Source organism: Delphinapterus leucas, chromosome 9 (genome assembly GCF_059928025.1).
Source record: "Delphinapterus leucas isolate spDelLeu-1000000601 "Yukka" chromosome 9, BTC_Dleu_Yukka2, whole genome shotgun sequence".
NCBI classification, from domain to species: domain Eukaryota; kingdom Metazoa; phylum Chordata; class Mammalia; order Artiodactyla; family Monodontidae; genus Delphinapterus; species Delphinapterus leucas.
The window spans coordinates 88124610-88142111 of NC_143137.1; the positions used below are offsets into that span (position 1 = coordinate 88124610).

At 45.7% G+C, this 17502-nt stretch overlaps 1 protein-coding gene across 13 annotated transcripts in view; it reads right to left on the minus strand.

Moving 5' to 3' along the window:
- The window catches only part of ATXN7L1 (ataxin 7 like 1), a 252933-nt gene that overhangs the window by 21061 nt on the left and 214370 nt on the right, over window positions 1-17502 (minus strand). For 10 of the 13 annotated variants that reach the window (XR_016394377.1, XR_016394380.1, XR_016394378.1 and 7 more), the window contains 4 exons: window positions 9248-9443; window positions 5646-5767; window positions 3685-3990; window positions 261-1194 (listed from right to left, as the gene is read on the minus strand). Coding sequence is in view for 9 of the 13 variants with exons in the window: in XM_089917796.1 (XP_089773922.1) it covers window positions 261-1194; window positions 3685-3990; window positions 5646-5767; window positions 9248-9443 (1558 nt within the window). In the remaining 4 variants the exon portion in view is untranslated. The remainder of the gene's footprint in view (window positions 1-260; window positions 1195-3684; window positions 3991-5645; window positions 5768-9247; window positions 9444-17502) is intronic. The other 3 variants (XR_016394379.1, XM_089917801.1, XM_089917800.1) reach the window with 1 other exon arrangement.

The following is a 17502-nucleotide window of genomic DNA, read 5'->3' on the forward strand; positions in this document are numbered from 1 at the left end:
GGATTAAATGAGGTGATGCTCATATAGGACTCAGAACAGTGCCTAGTGCGCGGACACTGTAGAAAGTATCTGTTAGATAAATTGCTCTCAGAGCAGAGGGTGGAATTGCCCACGGGGAGAATGAGGATGGGACTCATGCTTGCGTTACCTGTCTGGGCCACCTGCCTGGGCCACATAGCTAAGCGGGGGGCGCTGCCCTGCTCCCCCTCCCACCATCCCCGGGCGGTGCCAGAAGGCTCCTGGAAGGACGGGTCCCTTACCTGCCGAGAGGAGGTGCTGTTAACGGGATCGGGCACCGGTGCAAGAAGGCTGGGTGGGTTCTTTCTGTGAACGCTATTCATTCCAGGCATTTTAGTGATTTTACAGGCTTTGCTACTAGAACTTGAGTTCTTACGCTTTTTTCCTTCTGATTTGTCAAAAGAGAGGGGCAGAGAAGACACGGCATTGTGTGAGGCCAGAGAGAGGTCCCCTGCAAGGGAGGGCACAGAGAGGGGACAGGAGTCACTGCTGCCGCCCCCCGAGCCCATGTGTCTCACTAGGTCTGTAGGGCCGCCGGGCAGCGAGGTCCGTCCTGAGGGCTCCAGTTTGGCACTGAGTGGGCTCACCCCATTGTTTGAGTTGTGCACAGACAGACTGTTATAGGGAGGGGCTGCCTGATAGGAGTTCAAAGCTGAACTGGCATTCAAAACACAGTTCTTTTTGTGGGGCCCTGATAATGGGGAGAGGGATGTCTGCAGGGATACGGAGGGAGAGGCGGAAGTCGAAGACGGCGGCTTCCTCTTTTTGTTACTTGGAGACTCGTCACTACGGGCGGACAGGTCTTTGACTTTTGAGGATTTGCTGGTTTTGGTTTTGGATGGCTTGTGGGATGGGGAAGGAATGACAGCTGGTATCGGGGACACGGCGGATGGGGCCTTGAAGGTTGAGTCCATGATGCTGAGGGTTGCGGCCACATGAGGGAAAGCTGTGGTGTGTGACATGAGGGCGCTCGGGTCCGGCGATGTCACAAAAGCTGCATTGGAGAGCATGGCTGATGTCATTATGTAAGAAGAGGTGAGTCTCGAGCTGATGGGAGCTGAAGGAAGATACACAGCACTGGGGTTGCTGAAAGGCTGTAAAACGGATGCTGGAACAGGGGTGGTGATGTGGGCTGCTGGCGAGGGCATGGGGCTATCTGCCGCAGGAGGGATCTTCCTAAACATGAGAGAAGAGTGAAAGATAAACAGTGAGAAATAGGTTTGGCATTGCTCCAGAAGCTCGACTAAGTGTGAGCATCAGGGCTACAGAGAAATCCCTGGCGGAACCAGACAATGGAAAATGAAGCCTTGAAGGATGGCAAAATCTGAATTATGGCCCTTCCCTATAGTTCCCCCCATTGCAACATCCAGCAACCTAGTTTTAATCACTTTCAGGTTTTCAGATCCTTTTCTCCATGCTTGGCTACTGGATAATGGCTGATTTGGGTTCATGAATAAAAGGCGAATGTTATTTAGAATAGAAACTTCCCCAGCAGTATCCCCCTCTGTTGTTTTCTCCCCTGGCAGTGACAAAGGTAATTTTTAACGAGAAGGGGTCATTTCACACTCAGGTCCTGGCTTGAAGTAAAAGGCGTGAGGACGGGGCTTGGCCACCTGAACACGTGGGCCAGAGCGTCCCCTGTGCCCCTGCAGCCCCTGCCCCTCAGGGCCTCCCACCCCTCCTGTGCCCTGCCTCTCCACCCTGCTCTTGACGGGAGGAGATCTGGGAGTCACCTCTCTCCTCACAGGCCAGAGTCCCCTGCCCTCGCTGCCTGCAGCCTCTGGGTTACCCTGTAGAGAGGCACTTCCACGTCAGCTCCCGGCTGTTGGCTCTGTTTTTTTTCCCCTTCACCTCACCCTGCCTCAGCGATCACTCAGGAGCTATCTTTGGGGTATGGCTGCCCTTCAGCAGGTCTTCCTGTCCCTCTGTTAGGAAGGGGGAAGGGTACAGGGACCCTCATGGATTCAGAGAAGGGGATCAGGAATTTCTAGCTTGCTCGGAAGATAAGTGCAGGAGAGCATCTGAATGGGGCGGAGGTCTTCCTGAAAGCTGGGGGCACCTGGGAGCAAGGTCCCTGCCTCACGCTCCGTGGAGCCCAGGCCAGCCCCAGGTGGTGGGTTACTCTGGAGGCCTCCCCGCAAACTCCGTCTTTTGACGTGTGCTGGAAACAGCTTCTACTTCCAAACCATGGCTTGGGGCCATGTTGCTGCTACTCTGGGGACTGAGAGGGGCACAGGGGCCTCCGGGTCACCATGTCCCTGACTTTTCAGGAAAGGATACTGACCTCAGGAGACAGGTGAATATTTTCAAACTGGTTCTTTCCTGTTTCTCACCTTGCTCCCCACTCCCTGTTTCTGCTGGAAATCATGTTCCGTGTAGCTGGGCTCCCCAGAAATTAGGAACGAGCTCTGCTTCGTTCAAGAGCTTCGAAAACAGCTCTTGAAGGCGGGCAGGTGTGAAATGGGGCCTCCCTTTTCTCCTTGGAGGCCCCCCTCCCAGCCGCAGCATCGGGGTGAGGCAGGCAGCGCTGGGAAGAGGCCCCGCTGAGGAGGAAATGCCTCTCCTAGCCCTGCTCTCTTTGAGGATGCAGTTTTCTGCCTGCAGTTTGCTGAAGCCCATGGCTTCCACCTCTATGGTGGAATCCAGAGGAAGCCTTGAATATATAAGCGCAGTGTCCTTGAAAACATCAGACTCAGAAGATCAAATATAGGAGAAAAACACTGCCAACCCACTGTGGCTGTGACGGTGTTTGAAAATCTATTTTCTCTCGAGCCTAAAGAGGGTAAAAGATCCCTGTCAACGCTAAACTGGGGCTCCATTAGTAGTACTTGTTGCAATGAATGAATGACTGAATGAATGGATGGATGGGTGGGTGGTGGATGGGTGAGCAGGTGACTTCTCAGCAGCGACATAACTATGCATGCCAGGCAAGGACTCCCATTAATCAGATCGGAAAGGTCTAAACACGCCCTTACAACTGTCTGGCACTGCACAACCCCTTCCTAACAGCACCAGGGCCCATTTCTCAGAGTGTGTGGTGTCAGCACACCGCACCGTCTCCACTGGCTACTGACTCCTGGGATTCTCTAGGCATCCCACTCAAGTCTCTCCTTCACTTAAGTTTCGTACCAGCTAAAGTATGGATAGGAGTCCATATGGGCGGAGGTTTGGCAGTGCCTTGTAATAAGAAGTTATTTACAAATACCAGATGGCTCATTTAGAGAGGACCCCAATCGATGACCTTAACTGGGATCTACTCTGAGGTTTCAGCTTGTGCTGACCGGCAGAGCTGAAGTCCTCAGCGTGCCCTGGCTGACACTCAGCACTGGGGTGGGTGCTCTTTTTCTGCATACTCTCTACCTCTTTCCTTCCTCTCCCCACTCATCTTTAATGGACAGCAGAGTCAGGAGGGGAGAAGGGGTAGGGGAGAAGCAGGGAGAGGGGCATGTGGCAGCTCACTGTCTCCGGGGACCCCTTCCCCCCACGCTAGACAGTTAATGTGCTCTTCCAGGTGCCAAATGGCAGCGGATTTCAGCTTGGCGGGCTGTGTCCCAGCTGAAGCTTTGCACGCTGGCCTAGGGAAGTCCCATACAAAAGCCCACAGATGCGAATAAATTACAGTGCCCATCCTCCCCTGCCAGCTGGCATGGAGATCCAGATGCTGACCTGGCTGAAAGAGAATACTGTGTTGGCGTCTCCTGATGCAGAGTTAAATGCTTGTTAAAGAAAAAAGAGTCTTGGCCGTTCCTTTTCTTCCTAATGTCTTCCACGCCCCCATCGGCTGCCATCCCTCCAGGTTCGGGCCCGTCGGGGCCTGGGGTTTGGGCAGTGAGGTTGAGAGGGCAGCGGGGTGCTACGCTCTCCAGAGTTGACACCCAGGCAGCCCCAATGTTGCTCAGTGACAGCAGATTGGTTAGACAAGTCCTGAAAAGGGGGGAGGGACCTGATGCCCTGTGGCTCGGGTTTCTGTGCCTGAGGAGGAAAGGAATATGGACTTGAGCTGACAGGACACCAGGCAGCGAAATACAGATCAACACATTCCTTCCACGTGCCCGGGATTTACACTTCCACAACACAGGAGAGCACAGAGCTGCAGAGTCACCGGCGCTGGCTGCCATGCTGGGGGACCCGCACAGAGGGATAAGTCACCAAATACCGAGAACACAGTAACCCCGCACGCAGCCCATCGGGTGCTGTTTAGAAAGGACACAGGTAGATATCAGGGTGCCTTTGAGACACACTGGGCAGTCACTTAAGGGAGAAGAAATGACAAGCTTCTCTTGTGGCCCCTTCCTACTTCACAGGAAGTGTCAATGTGTCGTCCTAAGTCCGCTATGAGAGCTTACTGCAGGCACGGTGGGGCTTACTTCTAGAAGTTCTGGAAGGTCTTTGGGCATCGTGGTGAATAGGCGCTGGGATGCCATCATTGCCTGGGAGAGGGGAGGTTTTGAATTCTGTTCCCATCCTACCCTATTTCTCAGGAATGCCTTCCTGGCCTTTCCTGGGCTTCACTGGGCAGGGTGAGGGGTTTAGTGTTGGCTCTCCTGGACCATCTGGGCTCAGAGCTGAGGAATCCATGATTCTGTGGATTATGAGATCTCAAAAGCTCACCTTTGCAGGACTGGGGGCTGGAGGTAGCCAGGGCGTTGGCCTGGCATTACCAAGTGGCCGGAATGGCAGCTCCTTACATGCTATGGTTTGAGAGCGTCTAGCCCGTCATCCTGTACAATAGCACTTCCCTAAGTCAAGAAGGCTTTTCCCCTTTTCATGAATCTATTAAAATGCAAATACATCGAGAGGTGTTGGAGAATAAAAGAACCATAGAGAAATGGGACATAAGCTGGGTTTAGGGTAGAGAGGAGTATGCATAGAGGTGAGGAGAGAGTCCTATAGGGAGGTGGGAAGGGCCAAAGACAAGCTTAACCAACTTGGCAACGTGGCCCCTGATCTGCCCTGTTGGTTGCTGTACATACTTTTGCACAGGACATTAAACAATTACAAGTTGGTCCATAACCGTTAGGAAATTTTTGGTATTGACACTGTAGCATTAACATTACAAACTGAAGCATATTCTTAATATCCTTAGATGGTCTTAGTCATAGCAAAAAGGCCCTTTAACACTGTTAAATAAATGAGGTCTTATCTAATCCCTTTTCATTTAGTTTAGAAGATTACCAACACAAAAGGGATCTCCAAAGAAGACAAAGCATACCACACATTGTCTCTGAAAAATATAGGCAACCAAGAAGAGGGGCTGACATTTAAGAATTAATCACGAACCCTGATTTCAGAATCATTTTGTTCAATAAAAAACCAACTAGTGGGCTTCCCTGGTGGCGCAGTGGTTGAGAGTCCGCCTGCCAATGCAGGGGACACGGATTCATGCCCCGGTCCGGGAGGATCCCACATGCCGCGGAGCGGCTGGGCCCGTGAGCCGTGGCCGCTGAGCCAGCGCGTCCGGAGCCTGTGCTCCGCAACGGGAGAGGCCGCAACAGTGAGAGGCCCGCGTACCGCAAAAAACCAACCAAACAAACAAAAACCAACTAGTGACATTCATTTAGAAAGCTGGGGTTCAGATAGTTGTGGAGCAGCTCAGATCTCATATTGCACAAAAACCGCTCACTTACTTCCACATCTGTGAATTCAAGTGTTTTTCTACCATGGAGTTTAGTGCGAATCGAAAACGGTCCCATCTTCTATCAAACACATAGTACCCTCGGCCCATGAGGCGACTCCCAAATGAGCAAAACTGTGAGGGGGGAAAACAAAAACCATTTTAATTTTGATTACAGGTTAATAAGCTAATATAAGCTCTACACAGAAAAATAACATTTGCATAAAAACACACAGGGGTACAGTTTTCCTCAAAATAAAGAAGCAAAATAGTACCGAAGCCAAAAATATTTCTGTGGTGCTTCAGTCTGAGCTCCTAGATTTTCTGCAGAACCTCACAGGATGACTCAACAATAGTGACATTCAGTCTTCTGTAGCATTGAGGGCTACCTTCTCTATACCTGGAATTGAGCCAGCATTTTAGGTTGAAAAACAAAACCAAACCAAACCCAAACCAACAGCAACCAGTAGCCGGGTAATGTGTCAGCACCACGGGCTTGTCACAGCTGTCATCTTCTCAAGGAAGACGGTGGTTCCCTGCTTCCCATCACGGTAATGGAAACGGCTGGTCCTGAGCTTCTCCTGCCAGTGGGTCATACCGTTCCTACCTGTTGTCAGCGGAGCCGGCTCTCTCCCAGCTGGGCTGAACTCCCTCCTCTCCTGGTGCTGCCTCATCTCTCCCATCGGCGCATCCAGGCTGCCCTGGGACACATCACTGCCTCTGCGCCCACGCTTCTGCTGCCCCCTCTGCCTGCCTCTGTCTCCTTCCCTCTTCTCTCGGCCAAGTGCAATTCTCCCCTCCCTCAGGGCCCTAATTAAGACTCTCCTTTCCAGCGACCTTTATCTGACTCACGCTGCCGCTCTGAACTCCCACAGACACCTACACATACTTCATTACTTTCCCACCTGGGAATCGCTAGGTGGCTGTATTACATTATATTGCATGCTTCTGTGCCTGTCTTGATGATTATAAACGTATAAAGGTCAGGGACCCCATTCTCTTCTTCCTCCTCAATATGAGGAGAGTAGAGATTTAGGCTAAAGGATGGATTACAGAGATAAGGTCCTACAAAGTGTTCAGAACGAACTATCACACTTAAAACACGGGGCTGAAATATGAGCAGTTAGATGTTTGATAAACGTCATTTAATGATGATGTTAGGACAACCAGGCCAGCAGACAGAAATGTAAGAAGCAGCTTCTGAGGAGGTGACATTTGCCTGGTCAGAGCTCAAGCAAGTCTGCAAATATGACTCTATAACTCAACTGCGCTTTTCCCCCTCCCCCAGGCCTCTCCCAGCAGCTCCCTGGCCTCCATCCCAGACACAGTGCTGGGTTGGCACTCATTCCACAAATCTTTCCTGGAACCAGCCTTTGGAACAGTTCTTAGGAGGAAACGCAAGACCTTCCCTTTGTTTTGTTTCTGCTTATGTTTGGGGTGGGGTTACCCTAAAATCTTGCCTCCCATCAAATCTGGTACTCCTGATGAAAAATTCTTTTCCGCACATTAAGGGCTTACTGGCCAAGTATTAAAACATACAAAGGGAGTTCTCCCACGTGGAAGCCGGTCCCCAGTAGCATGTGGGAGCCGGTCCAGGTCCAGACATCTTTTCTTCTTTCATCTCCTTGCTAAAGACACCCTGAACAAGTGTTCATTACCAAAATTGATTTAATGTATCAGTTGGCCATGAGAGAAAGGACAAAGCAAAGAAACGAATCCATGGCCTTTCCATTTAAATCAGCAAAACATGAAGGGCACACAAATCTGCCAGGCTCTGAGTTGAGCTAATCCACTGTAGCCTGGCAGCTTGTCATTTGGACAAAGATCTTGATGTGCTCCAGAGTCTGGCCTTCTGGTAGACAGCCCTGTCTCCCTTTCAGCCTTGGAAGCTGGAGGCCTCTTACTGTCTGTGCTACCTATGTCTCTAATTCAACACAGATGCAACGCTCAGTGCCCCAGAGGCTCCTGTCCTTGGTCGCCTATGATGCCCCAGGTAGGGCTGCAGATCCTCGCTGCACTGGCCACTGTGGCAGACCCTACTGGTTGCCAAGTTCATCAACTGCTACCCCACCCCCAGCTCTCCCTGCCTTTTCCTTGCTAACAGAACCACACTTTTGTTCTGATCTCTGACACGGAGCAGTGAGCAGCGAAAGTAGATCTCTTCCCAGAACCCTGGGATGAGATCATGGCAGGTTTCATTCTGTGTTACTACAATCCTATCCTTCTCTGTCACTGATTGGTATAGGGCTGGGCACATGACCTACTTCTGGCTGATGGAAGAGAAGGTCTGCTGGGGGTGCTTATGGGAAGATTTTTCTTCCCTAAGAAACGACATAAGATAGCATCTTAGAAGCAGACTCCCTTTCTGTTTGTCCCTTTCCCCACTTTGTAGAGTGCTACTGGGTGAGGATGTGATATTGGAACTCGAACTGACACATCCAGACTGTGCATGAAAGGCAAAGAGGGTTGCAGAGATTCTCCCTCAGCAGCAGGACATTGAGGAGATGCTGAACCAAGCCTGGGAGCTCTCACCTCTAGACTCCTTGTTACATGAGACAAGTAAATGACCGAAGTGCACACACCGTATGAGTCGTTTTCTATTACTGGCCGTCAGAAGCATTCCTGACTGTCCCTATTTTTGTACTAGCCAAGAGGCAAAGTCTCAGGCTGTTGATGAAGTACAGGTCACCATCCTCCCCAGAAACAGGAAGTGAATTTGGCCTTCATTCATCACGCTAATAGAAGGGAGGAGGGACTCACTCTATCGTGATGCACGGTTGATTTCACCTACACAGTTCATGCCATCTTGGGACAGTCAAAGCTAATCTTGCAGGGCTCAAGCTGGGAACAGAGCAAACCGGCTGTGGGGTCCGACGTTCCCAGCCTCCCTGAATTCGGCTCTGTGATGGAAGCACCAGGCAGTCCCTTCTTAAGTGCTCGTAGGGCAAACACAAACAAGCCTCCAGCTCATGCCTCCTTATACCACCCACCTCGATTTCAATGACCTTCTGAATTGTTAAAGTGGATTCTTTCAAGGAACTGGGAAGAAACTGACCTTTTCGTTAATCAACAATCACGCGGACATGAAATGCTTCCTTCTTTCCTGCACACATACACACACACACACACACACACACACACACACACTCAGTTCTGGTGCCATATCGTCACACCTACTAATAACAATAAAACTCAGAGCCAACAGGGGAGCAAACCAGCCAGGACTGGCACCTGGCACACTGCTCAGAGACAGTTTTCAAGGCAGGTGAATTAGACTAACTCTTGAAATCAGAGGCTCCGCGTGGATGGGAAAGGCAGGAAGGTCAGTTCCCCGTGCTCTTCTATAAACACCGTTTCTCAAGCATTAACGCTTCAAGGTGGACCACAAATACTCAGGTGTTTAAAGGATTAAAATCAGCTGGGAGCCCTTACCTTTCCTTCTGTGATTTTCAAGGGGATTTCTAAGGTAATCATTCAACCTCAGGGGAAGCCCTTTCGTAAAACACTGTCCCGGAGGCCTCTCCTTAGGAAGGATGCCACTGTAGGACACAGTCACCTAAATACTGCAAAGCACAGGGGGAAACAAGGCCTGGATGGAAACAGAAGGAGGCCTACCGCAAGAGGTCTGGGGTGGTGAGTGGAGAAATGACAGTCTAATAACTTCTCGGATTCGTCGGCTCCGTCCATCTCCCCTTCATCACTTGACAGTCGGCTGGCGAGGTCACCTCCAACTGGGGGTAGAGGAGGTTCCGGAGTGTAGCCACTGTGGTTTGAAGATGTACTGCTGCTTATGCTATTTGCAGATGATGGTCTAAGGGCAAGAGAGAGCAAACAGAATCAACTTTCCCGAGGGAACGAGATCCACCCAGTCAGCCTTCCAGATACATTAAGGAAGGCGGATCAATGGCAAATCTGCACAAGGGGAAAATTCAGGCTGAGAGGGTGAGCAGCGACCAGCTCTCTACAGGTTGGAGCTGAGGCTCTGCCCTGCTTGAATTTGGGCATCAGGGACAACTCCAACAGTGTAAGAGGGATAGAAAATACAAAACTAGAAGCCAATGTGACAGAGAGTTAATTTAACTTAAAACTAATCTTCTAGAATTCACTTACAACTATTCATTCATTTGCACGTAAGTAATTTGTACTTGCCCTGCAGTTGCTTCTCTTTGAAAGTGGACCTGATGGGAAGATCAACCAGATAAATAAGTTCAAATCAATCAACAAAATATCAGTGATGACAAAAGACAGCCCTACACACACAGCTACTAAACTATGGCTTTATGAAATTGTTACCATACCGGCATGAAAAAATGTTTTGTCCCAGCCATGGGGCCACAAGTTCCTTTCCCCACAGCCAAGCCTGTTTCTTAATATATCAAACCACATGTAGTTTAATTGTGTCTTCTGAGGATGATTGTTTCTGTTTAATTTTTGACAAGCCTCTAGACCCACAGGCTGGCATGACTGACTCAACAGTAGGCGTTGAAGAAATATGTTTCTCAGTGAAGGAATGAATGAATTCTATGCGTATAAACAATCCAACAGATCTCATCTCAATTATGGCTAAGCTTATAGAAAAGCAGCATCAGTCACAGTAAGAGGTGGCACTAATGATTCCTGAGCAGTAAAGAGCAAAACGAAACATGCACCTCAGGCGAAGGGTTAGAAGAACGGTCAAAGCTAGTTGTTAGTTGTTTTTACTGCTCTCCACTTTCATGAGGTGATTGACCAGGGAGAAAGATTGGGTGAAAAAGATGATTTGGAGAAAAAAAAATCAGGATCTTAAAAAAATAATAATAAATAAATAAATAAAAAGGTTTTCTGTGTTCTGCTTTGAAAGCTGCCCCTTCAAGTAACACGAAGCAGCTTTTACTCACGCATCTCCCTTCTCCCTCATTTTCACCCTGGATTCTTTGTTGTTTTGAAATCTTTCTAGGTGTCAAATTCCTGAGTTCAAACCAGATCCCCAAAGCACAGTCATGTAAAAACAAAGCCACAAAGGTAGAAACAACCCAAATGTCCATCAACAGATGAACGGATAAACAAGACAGCTCTACAAACAGATACTAAACTATGGCTTTATGAAATTGTTATCATACCATATATCCACACAATGGAATATTAAGTCTTAAAAAGAAAGGAAATTCTGGACTTCCCTGGTGGTGCAGTGGTTAAGAATCTGCCTGCCAATGCAGGGGACAAGGGTTCAATCCCTGGTCCAGCAAGATCCCACATGCCACAGAGCAACTAGGCCCATGCGCCACAATTACTGAGCCTGTACTCTAGAGCCCGTGAGCCACAACTACTGAAGCCCGTGCGCCTAGAGCCCGTGCTCCACAACAAGAGAAGCCACTGCAATGAGAAGCCCACGCACCGCAATGAAGAGTAGCCCCCGCTTGCTGCAACTAGAGAAAGCCCGCGCACAGGAACAAAGACCCAACACAGCCAAAAATAAGTAAATAAATAAATGTTCCTTTAAAAAAAACAAAGAAAAGAAAGGAAATTCTGACACCTGCTACAACATGGATAAACCTTGGGGGCATGATGCTAAGTGAACTAAGCCCGTCACAAAGGACAATTACTGTATGACACCGCTTGTATGAGATACCTAGAGTAGTCAAATTCACAGGGACAAAAAGTAGAACAGTGGTCACCAGGTGCTGGGAACAGGGCGTTAGTATTTAATGGTACAGAGCTCCAGTACTGGATGATGAAAAAGTTCTGGAGACGGCTGGTGGTGATGGTTGCACCACAACGTGAATGTACTTAATGCCACTAAACTGTACACTCAGAAATTAAAATAGTAAACTTCATGTATGCATACAATGCTACAAATAAAAAAAACCCCATAAAACCCCACAAACAAGGCCACAGGCAGTTTTCCCGTGTAATTATAACAACTCTGTTGGTATGATAATTTATTATTGACTGTCACCTTCCCACCCTTATGAAAACAAAGATGCCATTCATTCTACATGTTAAAAGTCTACAGTCCAGAAAACACAACTCCCAGGTGCATTCCCTACTCTCCTGTGTCAGAAGGGGCAACAGCACTGTTGCCTGTTTACAGCTGAAGACCCAAACGGTAAACCAATTTTGATAACATCAATACATATAAAGAAAGAAAACAGCATTCGTAAACCTGCCACTCAAGATCAAGTGTTACTTCCATTTTGATTTATATCCTTCCAGACCTCTTTACTGTGCGAACAGGCACATGCATTTTTTTTTAAACATCTTTATTGGAGTATAATTGCTTTACAATGGTGTGTTAGTTTCTGTTTATAACAAAGTGAATCAGCTATACATATACATATATCCCCATATCTCCTCCCTCTTGCATCTCCCTCCCTCCCACCCTCCCTATCCCACCCCTCTAGGTGGTCACAAAGCACCGAGCTGATCTCCCTGTGCTATGCGGCTGCTTCCCACCAGCTATCTATTTTACACTTAGTAGCGTAGAACTGGATCACATTGTACATACTATTATGCTTTTTTTTTTTAACTTAGTGATGTTGCAGAAATCTTTCCATGTATAGAAATCTATCATCATTTTAATACTCCCCAGTATAGTATTCCATAGTATGGACATATTGTAACTTATTTAACTACTCTATTGATGGACATTTAAGTTGTTCCCATACTTTCTGGTAGACTCTTTTTGAAGCTTTCCCCACCATATTAGGACCTCCCTATCCTGCGGGAGATAAAAGCCGGATTTTGTTGTGTGATACTAGTACCATAGTTATAAAGGAAAAGATCTTTACTTTCTAAAGATGCATTTCGAAATTTAGGGTGAAGTGCCAAGACATCTGCAATTTACTTCAAAACAGATCAAAAAATGTAGATGGGGCTTCCCTGGTGGCACAATGGTTAAGAATCCACCTGCCAATGCAGGGGACACGGGTTCGGGCCCTGGTCCAGGAAGATCCCACATGCCGCGGAGCAACTAAGCCCGTGCGCCACAACTACTGAGCCTGTGCTCTAGAGCCCGCGTGCCACAACTACTGAAGCCCATGTGCCTAGAGCCCGTGCTCTGCAACAAGAGAAGCCACCACAATGAGAAGCCCGCGCACCGCAACAAAGAGTAGCCCCCACTCGCCGCAACTAGAGAGAGCATGTGTGCAGCAACGAAAACCCAATGCAGCCAAAAATAAACAAATAAAATAAATTTATAAAAAACGAAAAAGAATGTAGATGAAGTCAACACAGTGGCAAAATATTAAAACTGTTAAAACTAAGTATGCAGGTATTCATTATACTATTCTATTTTTCTGTACATGGGGAAATTTTCATAACAAAAAGTAAAAAAGAAAGAGAGAAAAATAAAAGAAAGTGAGCTAGTAGTACAGGTATGTGCAAGAAAGTGGCTGAAGAATTTACTGTTAAATGGGGCAGGTGGATTGAACACATTTATCTCCTCTGTCTCAAAATATTAAAATCATAGTAAAGGGATAAAAAAGGCATTAGCTCTGAAAAACAAAGAGATCAACAGAACTGTGGTGATCATCATGGTGATGACATCCTAGTCTCCATTTAACCCCTTAAGTAATAATGGGAACCTCATTCATCTCGTTAATGATTGGTTTGGGAAAGTGCATGAGAAATAAAAGAAAATGTATTTTTTTGCGGTGGGGGGGTGGCTTTTGCAAAGATTTTTCTCACTTTTAAAAAGAGACACAAGGAAGGAATTCCCTGGCAGTCCAGTCATTAACACTCCTCGCTTTCACTGCAGGGGCCTGGGGTCGATCCCTGGTCAGGGAACGAAGATCCTGCAAGCCGCACAGTGTGGCCAAAATTTTTTTAAAAATTAAAAAATAATGGGCAAAGGACCTTACTGTATAGCATAAGGAAGATCAATATCCTGTGATACACCATAATGAAAAAGAATATGAAAAAAATGTATATATATGTATAACTGAGTCACTTTGCTGTCATTAACACAACAATGTAATTCAACTATACTTCAATAAAAAATAAATTTAGGGACTTCCCTGGTGGCACAGTGGTTAAGAATCTGCCTGCCAGTGCCGGGGACACGGGTTCGATCCCTGGTCCGGGAAGATCCCACATGCCGCGAAGCAAGTAAGCCCGTGTGCCACAACTACTGAGCCTGTGCGCCTAGAGCCCGTGCTCCGCAACAAGAGAAGCCACTGCAATGAGAAGCCCATGCACTGCAGTGAAGAGTAGCCCTCGCTCTCTGCAACTAGAGAAAGCCCGTGGGCGTCAACGAAGACCCAACACAGCCATAAATAAATAAATTTACTTTAAAAAAAAATTGAAAAAATGAGCAAAGGACTTGAATAGACATTTCTCAGAAAAGATATATAAATGGTGCCAGCAATCACATGAAAAGATGTTCAACATCATCAGTCATTAGGGAAATGCAAATCAAAATCACAATGAGTTACCACTTCACACCCACTAGGACAGCTATTAAAAAAAAAAGAAAAAAAAGAGACACAAGGAAAAGGTGGTCTCCACCTTCATCTGGACCTTTTTCCTCTGGAAGTGCTGTAGCCATCTTGCTAATGACGTTGAAGATGAAGCCAAAAGATCGAAGAGGGTGGAATACAAGAAAGCCAAAGAAGGAGAGCCAGAGAGAAATCATAAAGATCAGATCAGAAATAAATGAAAAAGAAATGAAGGACACTATAGCAAAGATCAATAAAACTAAAAACTGGTTCTTTGAGAAGATAAACAAAATTGAAAAACCATTAGTCAGACTCATCAAGAAAAAAAGGGAGAAGACTCAAATCAATAGAATTAGAAATCAAAAAGGAGAAATAACAACTGACACTGCAGAAATACAAAGGATCATGAGAGATTACTACAAGCAACCACATGCCAATAAAATGGACAACCTGGAAGAAATGGACAAATTCTTAGAAATGCACAACCTTCCAAGACTGAATCAGGAAGAAATAGAAAATATGAACAGACCAATCACAAGCACTGAAATTGAAACTGTGATTAAAAATCTTCCAACAAACAAAAGCCCAAGGCCAGATGGCTTCACAGGCGAATTCTATCAAACATTTAGAGAAGAGCTAACACCTATCTTTCTCAAACTCTTCCAAAATATAGCAGAGGGAGGAACACTCCCAAACTCATTCTACGAGGCCACCATCACCTTGATACCAAAACCAGACAAAGATGTCACAAAGAAAGAAAACTACAGGCCAATATCACTGATGAACATAGATGCAAAAATCCTCAACAAAATACTAGCAAACAGAATCCAACAGCACATTAAAAGGATCATACAACATGATCAAGTGGCGTTTATCCCAGGAATGCAAGGATTTTTCAATATATGCAAATCAATCAATGTGATACACCATATTAACAAATTGAAGGAGAAAAACCATATGATCATCTCAATAGATGCAGAGAAAGCTTTTGACAAAATTCAACACCCATTTATGATAAAAAACCCTCCGGAAAGTAGACAGAGAGGGAAGTTACTTCAACATAATAAAGGCCACATATGACAAACCCACAGCCAATATCGTCCTCAATGGTGAAAAACTGAAAGCATTTCCGCTAAGATCAGGAACAAGACAAGGTTGCCCACTCTCCCCACTATTATTCAACATAGTTTTGGAAGTTTTAGCCACAGCAATCAGAGAAGGAAAAGAAATAAAAGGAATCCAAATCAGAAAAAAAGAAGTAAAACTGTCACTGTTTGCAGATGACATGATACTATACATAGAGAATCCTAAAGATTCTACCAGAAAACTACTAGAGCTAATCAATGAATTTGGTAAAGTGGCAGGATACAAAATTAATGCACAGAAATCTCTTGCATTCCTATACACTAATGATGAAAAATCTGAAAGTGAAATTAAGAAAACACTCCCATTTACCATTGCAACAAAAAGAATAAAATATCTAGGAATAAACCTACCTAAGGAGAAAAAAGACCTGTATGCAGAAAATTATAAGACACTGATGAAAGAAATTAAAGATTATACAAATAGATGGAGAGATATACCATGTTCTTGGATTGGAAGAATCAACATTGTGAAAATGACTATACTACCCAAAGCAATCTACAGATTCAATGTAATCCCTATCAAGCTACCACTAGGCATTTTTCACGGAACTAGAACAAAAAAATCTCACAATTTGTATGGAAACACAAAAGACCCCGAATAGCCAAAGCAATCTTGAGAAAGAAACACGGAGCTGGAGGAATCAGGCTCCCTGGCTTCAGACTATACTACAAAGCTACAGTAATAAAGACAGTATGGTACTGGCACAAAATCAGAAATATAGATCAATGGAACAGATGAGAAGGCCCAGAGATAAACCCTCAGACATATTGTCACCTTATTTTTGATAGAGGAGGCAAGAATATACAGTGGAGAAAAGACAGCCTCTTCAATAAGTGGTGCTGGGAAAACTGGACAGCTACATGTAAAAGAATGAAATTGGAACACTTCCTAACACCATACACAAAAATAAACTCAAAATGGATTAAAGACCTAAATGTAAGGCCAGACACAATTAAACTCTTAGAGGAAAACATAGGCAGAACACTCCATGACATAAATCACAGCAAGATCTTTTTTGACCCACCTCCCGGAGAAATGGAAATAAAAACAAAAATAAACAAATGGGACCTACTGAAACTTAAAATCTTTTGCACAGCAAAGGAAACCATAAACAAGATGAAAAGACAACCCTCAGAATGGGAGAAAATATTTGCAAATGAAGCAACTGAGAAAGGATTAATCTCCAAAATTTACAAGCAGCTCATGCAGCTCAGTATCAAAGAAACAAACAACCCAATCCAAAAGTGGGCAGAAGACCTAAATAGACATTTCTCCAAAGGAGACATACAGATTGCCAACAAACACATGAAAGAATGCTCAACATCATTAATCATTAGAGAAATGCAAATCAAAACTACAATGAGATATCATCTCACACCGGTCAGAATGGCCATCATCAAAAAATCTACAAACAATAAATGCTGGAGAGGGTGTGGAGAAAAGGGAATCCTCTTGCACTGTTGGTGGGAATGTAAATTGATACAGCCACTATGGAGGACAGTATGCAGGTTCCTTAAAAAACTAAAAATAGAACTACCATAAAATCTAGCAATCCCACTACTGGGCATATACCCTGAGAAAACCATAATTCAAAAAGAGTCATGTAGCACAATGTTCATTGCAGCTCTATTTACAATAGCCAGGACATGGAAGCAACCTAAGTGTCCATTCACAGATGAATGGATAAAGAAGATGTGGCACATATATACAATGAAACATTACTCAGCCATAAAAAGAAACGAAATTGAGTTATTTGTAGTGAGGTGGATGGACCTAGAGTCTGTCATACAGAGTGAAGTAAGTCAGAAAGAGAAAAACAAATACCGTATGCTAACACATATATATGGAATCTAAGGGAGAAAAAAAAAATGGTCATGAAGAACCTAGGGGCAAGATGGGAATAAAGACGCAGACCTACTAGAGAATGGACTTGAGGATATGGAGAAGGGGAAGGGTAAGCTGGGACAAAGTGAGAGAGTGGCATGGACATGTATACACTGCCAAATGTAAAACAGATAGCTAGTGGGAAGCAGCCGCATGGCACAGGGCGATCAGCTCGGTGCTTTGTGACCACCTAGAGGGGTGGGATAGGGAAGGTGGGAGGGAGGGAGATACAAGAGGAAAGAGATATGGGGATATATGTATATGTATAACTGATTCACTTTGTTATAAAGCAGAAACTAACACATTGTAAAGCAAGTATACTCCAATAAAGAAAAAAAAAAAAAGACTAGGTTACAGGAAAAAAAAAAAAGGAGAGCCAACCCCTGATCTTTGGGGACTGGTGCCCTTTCACCTCTGGACTTCTTG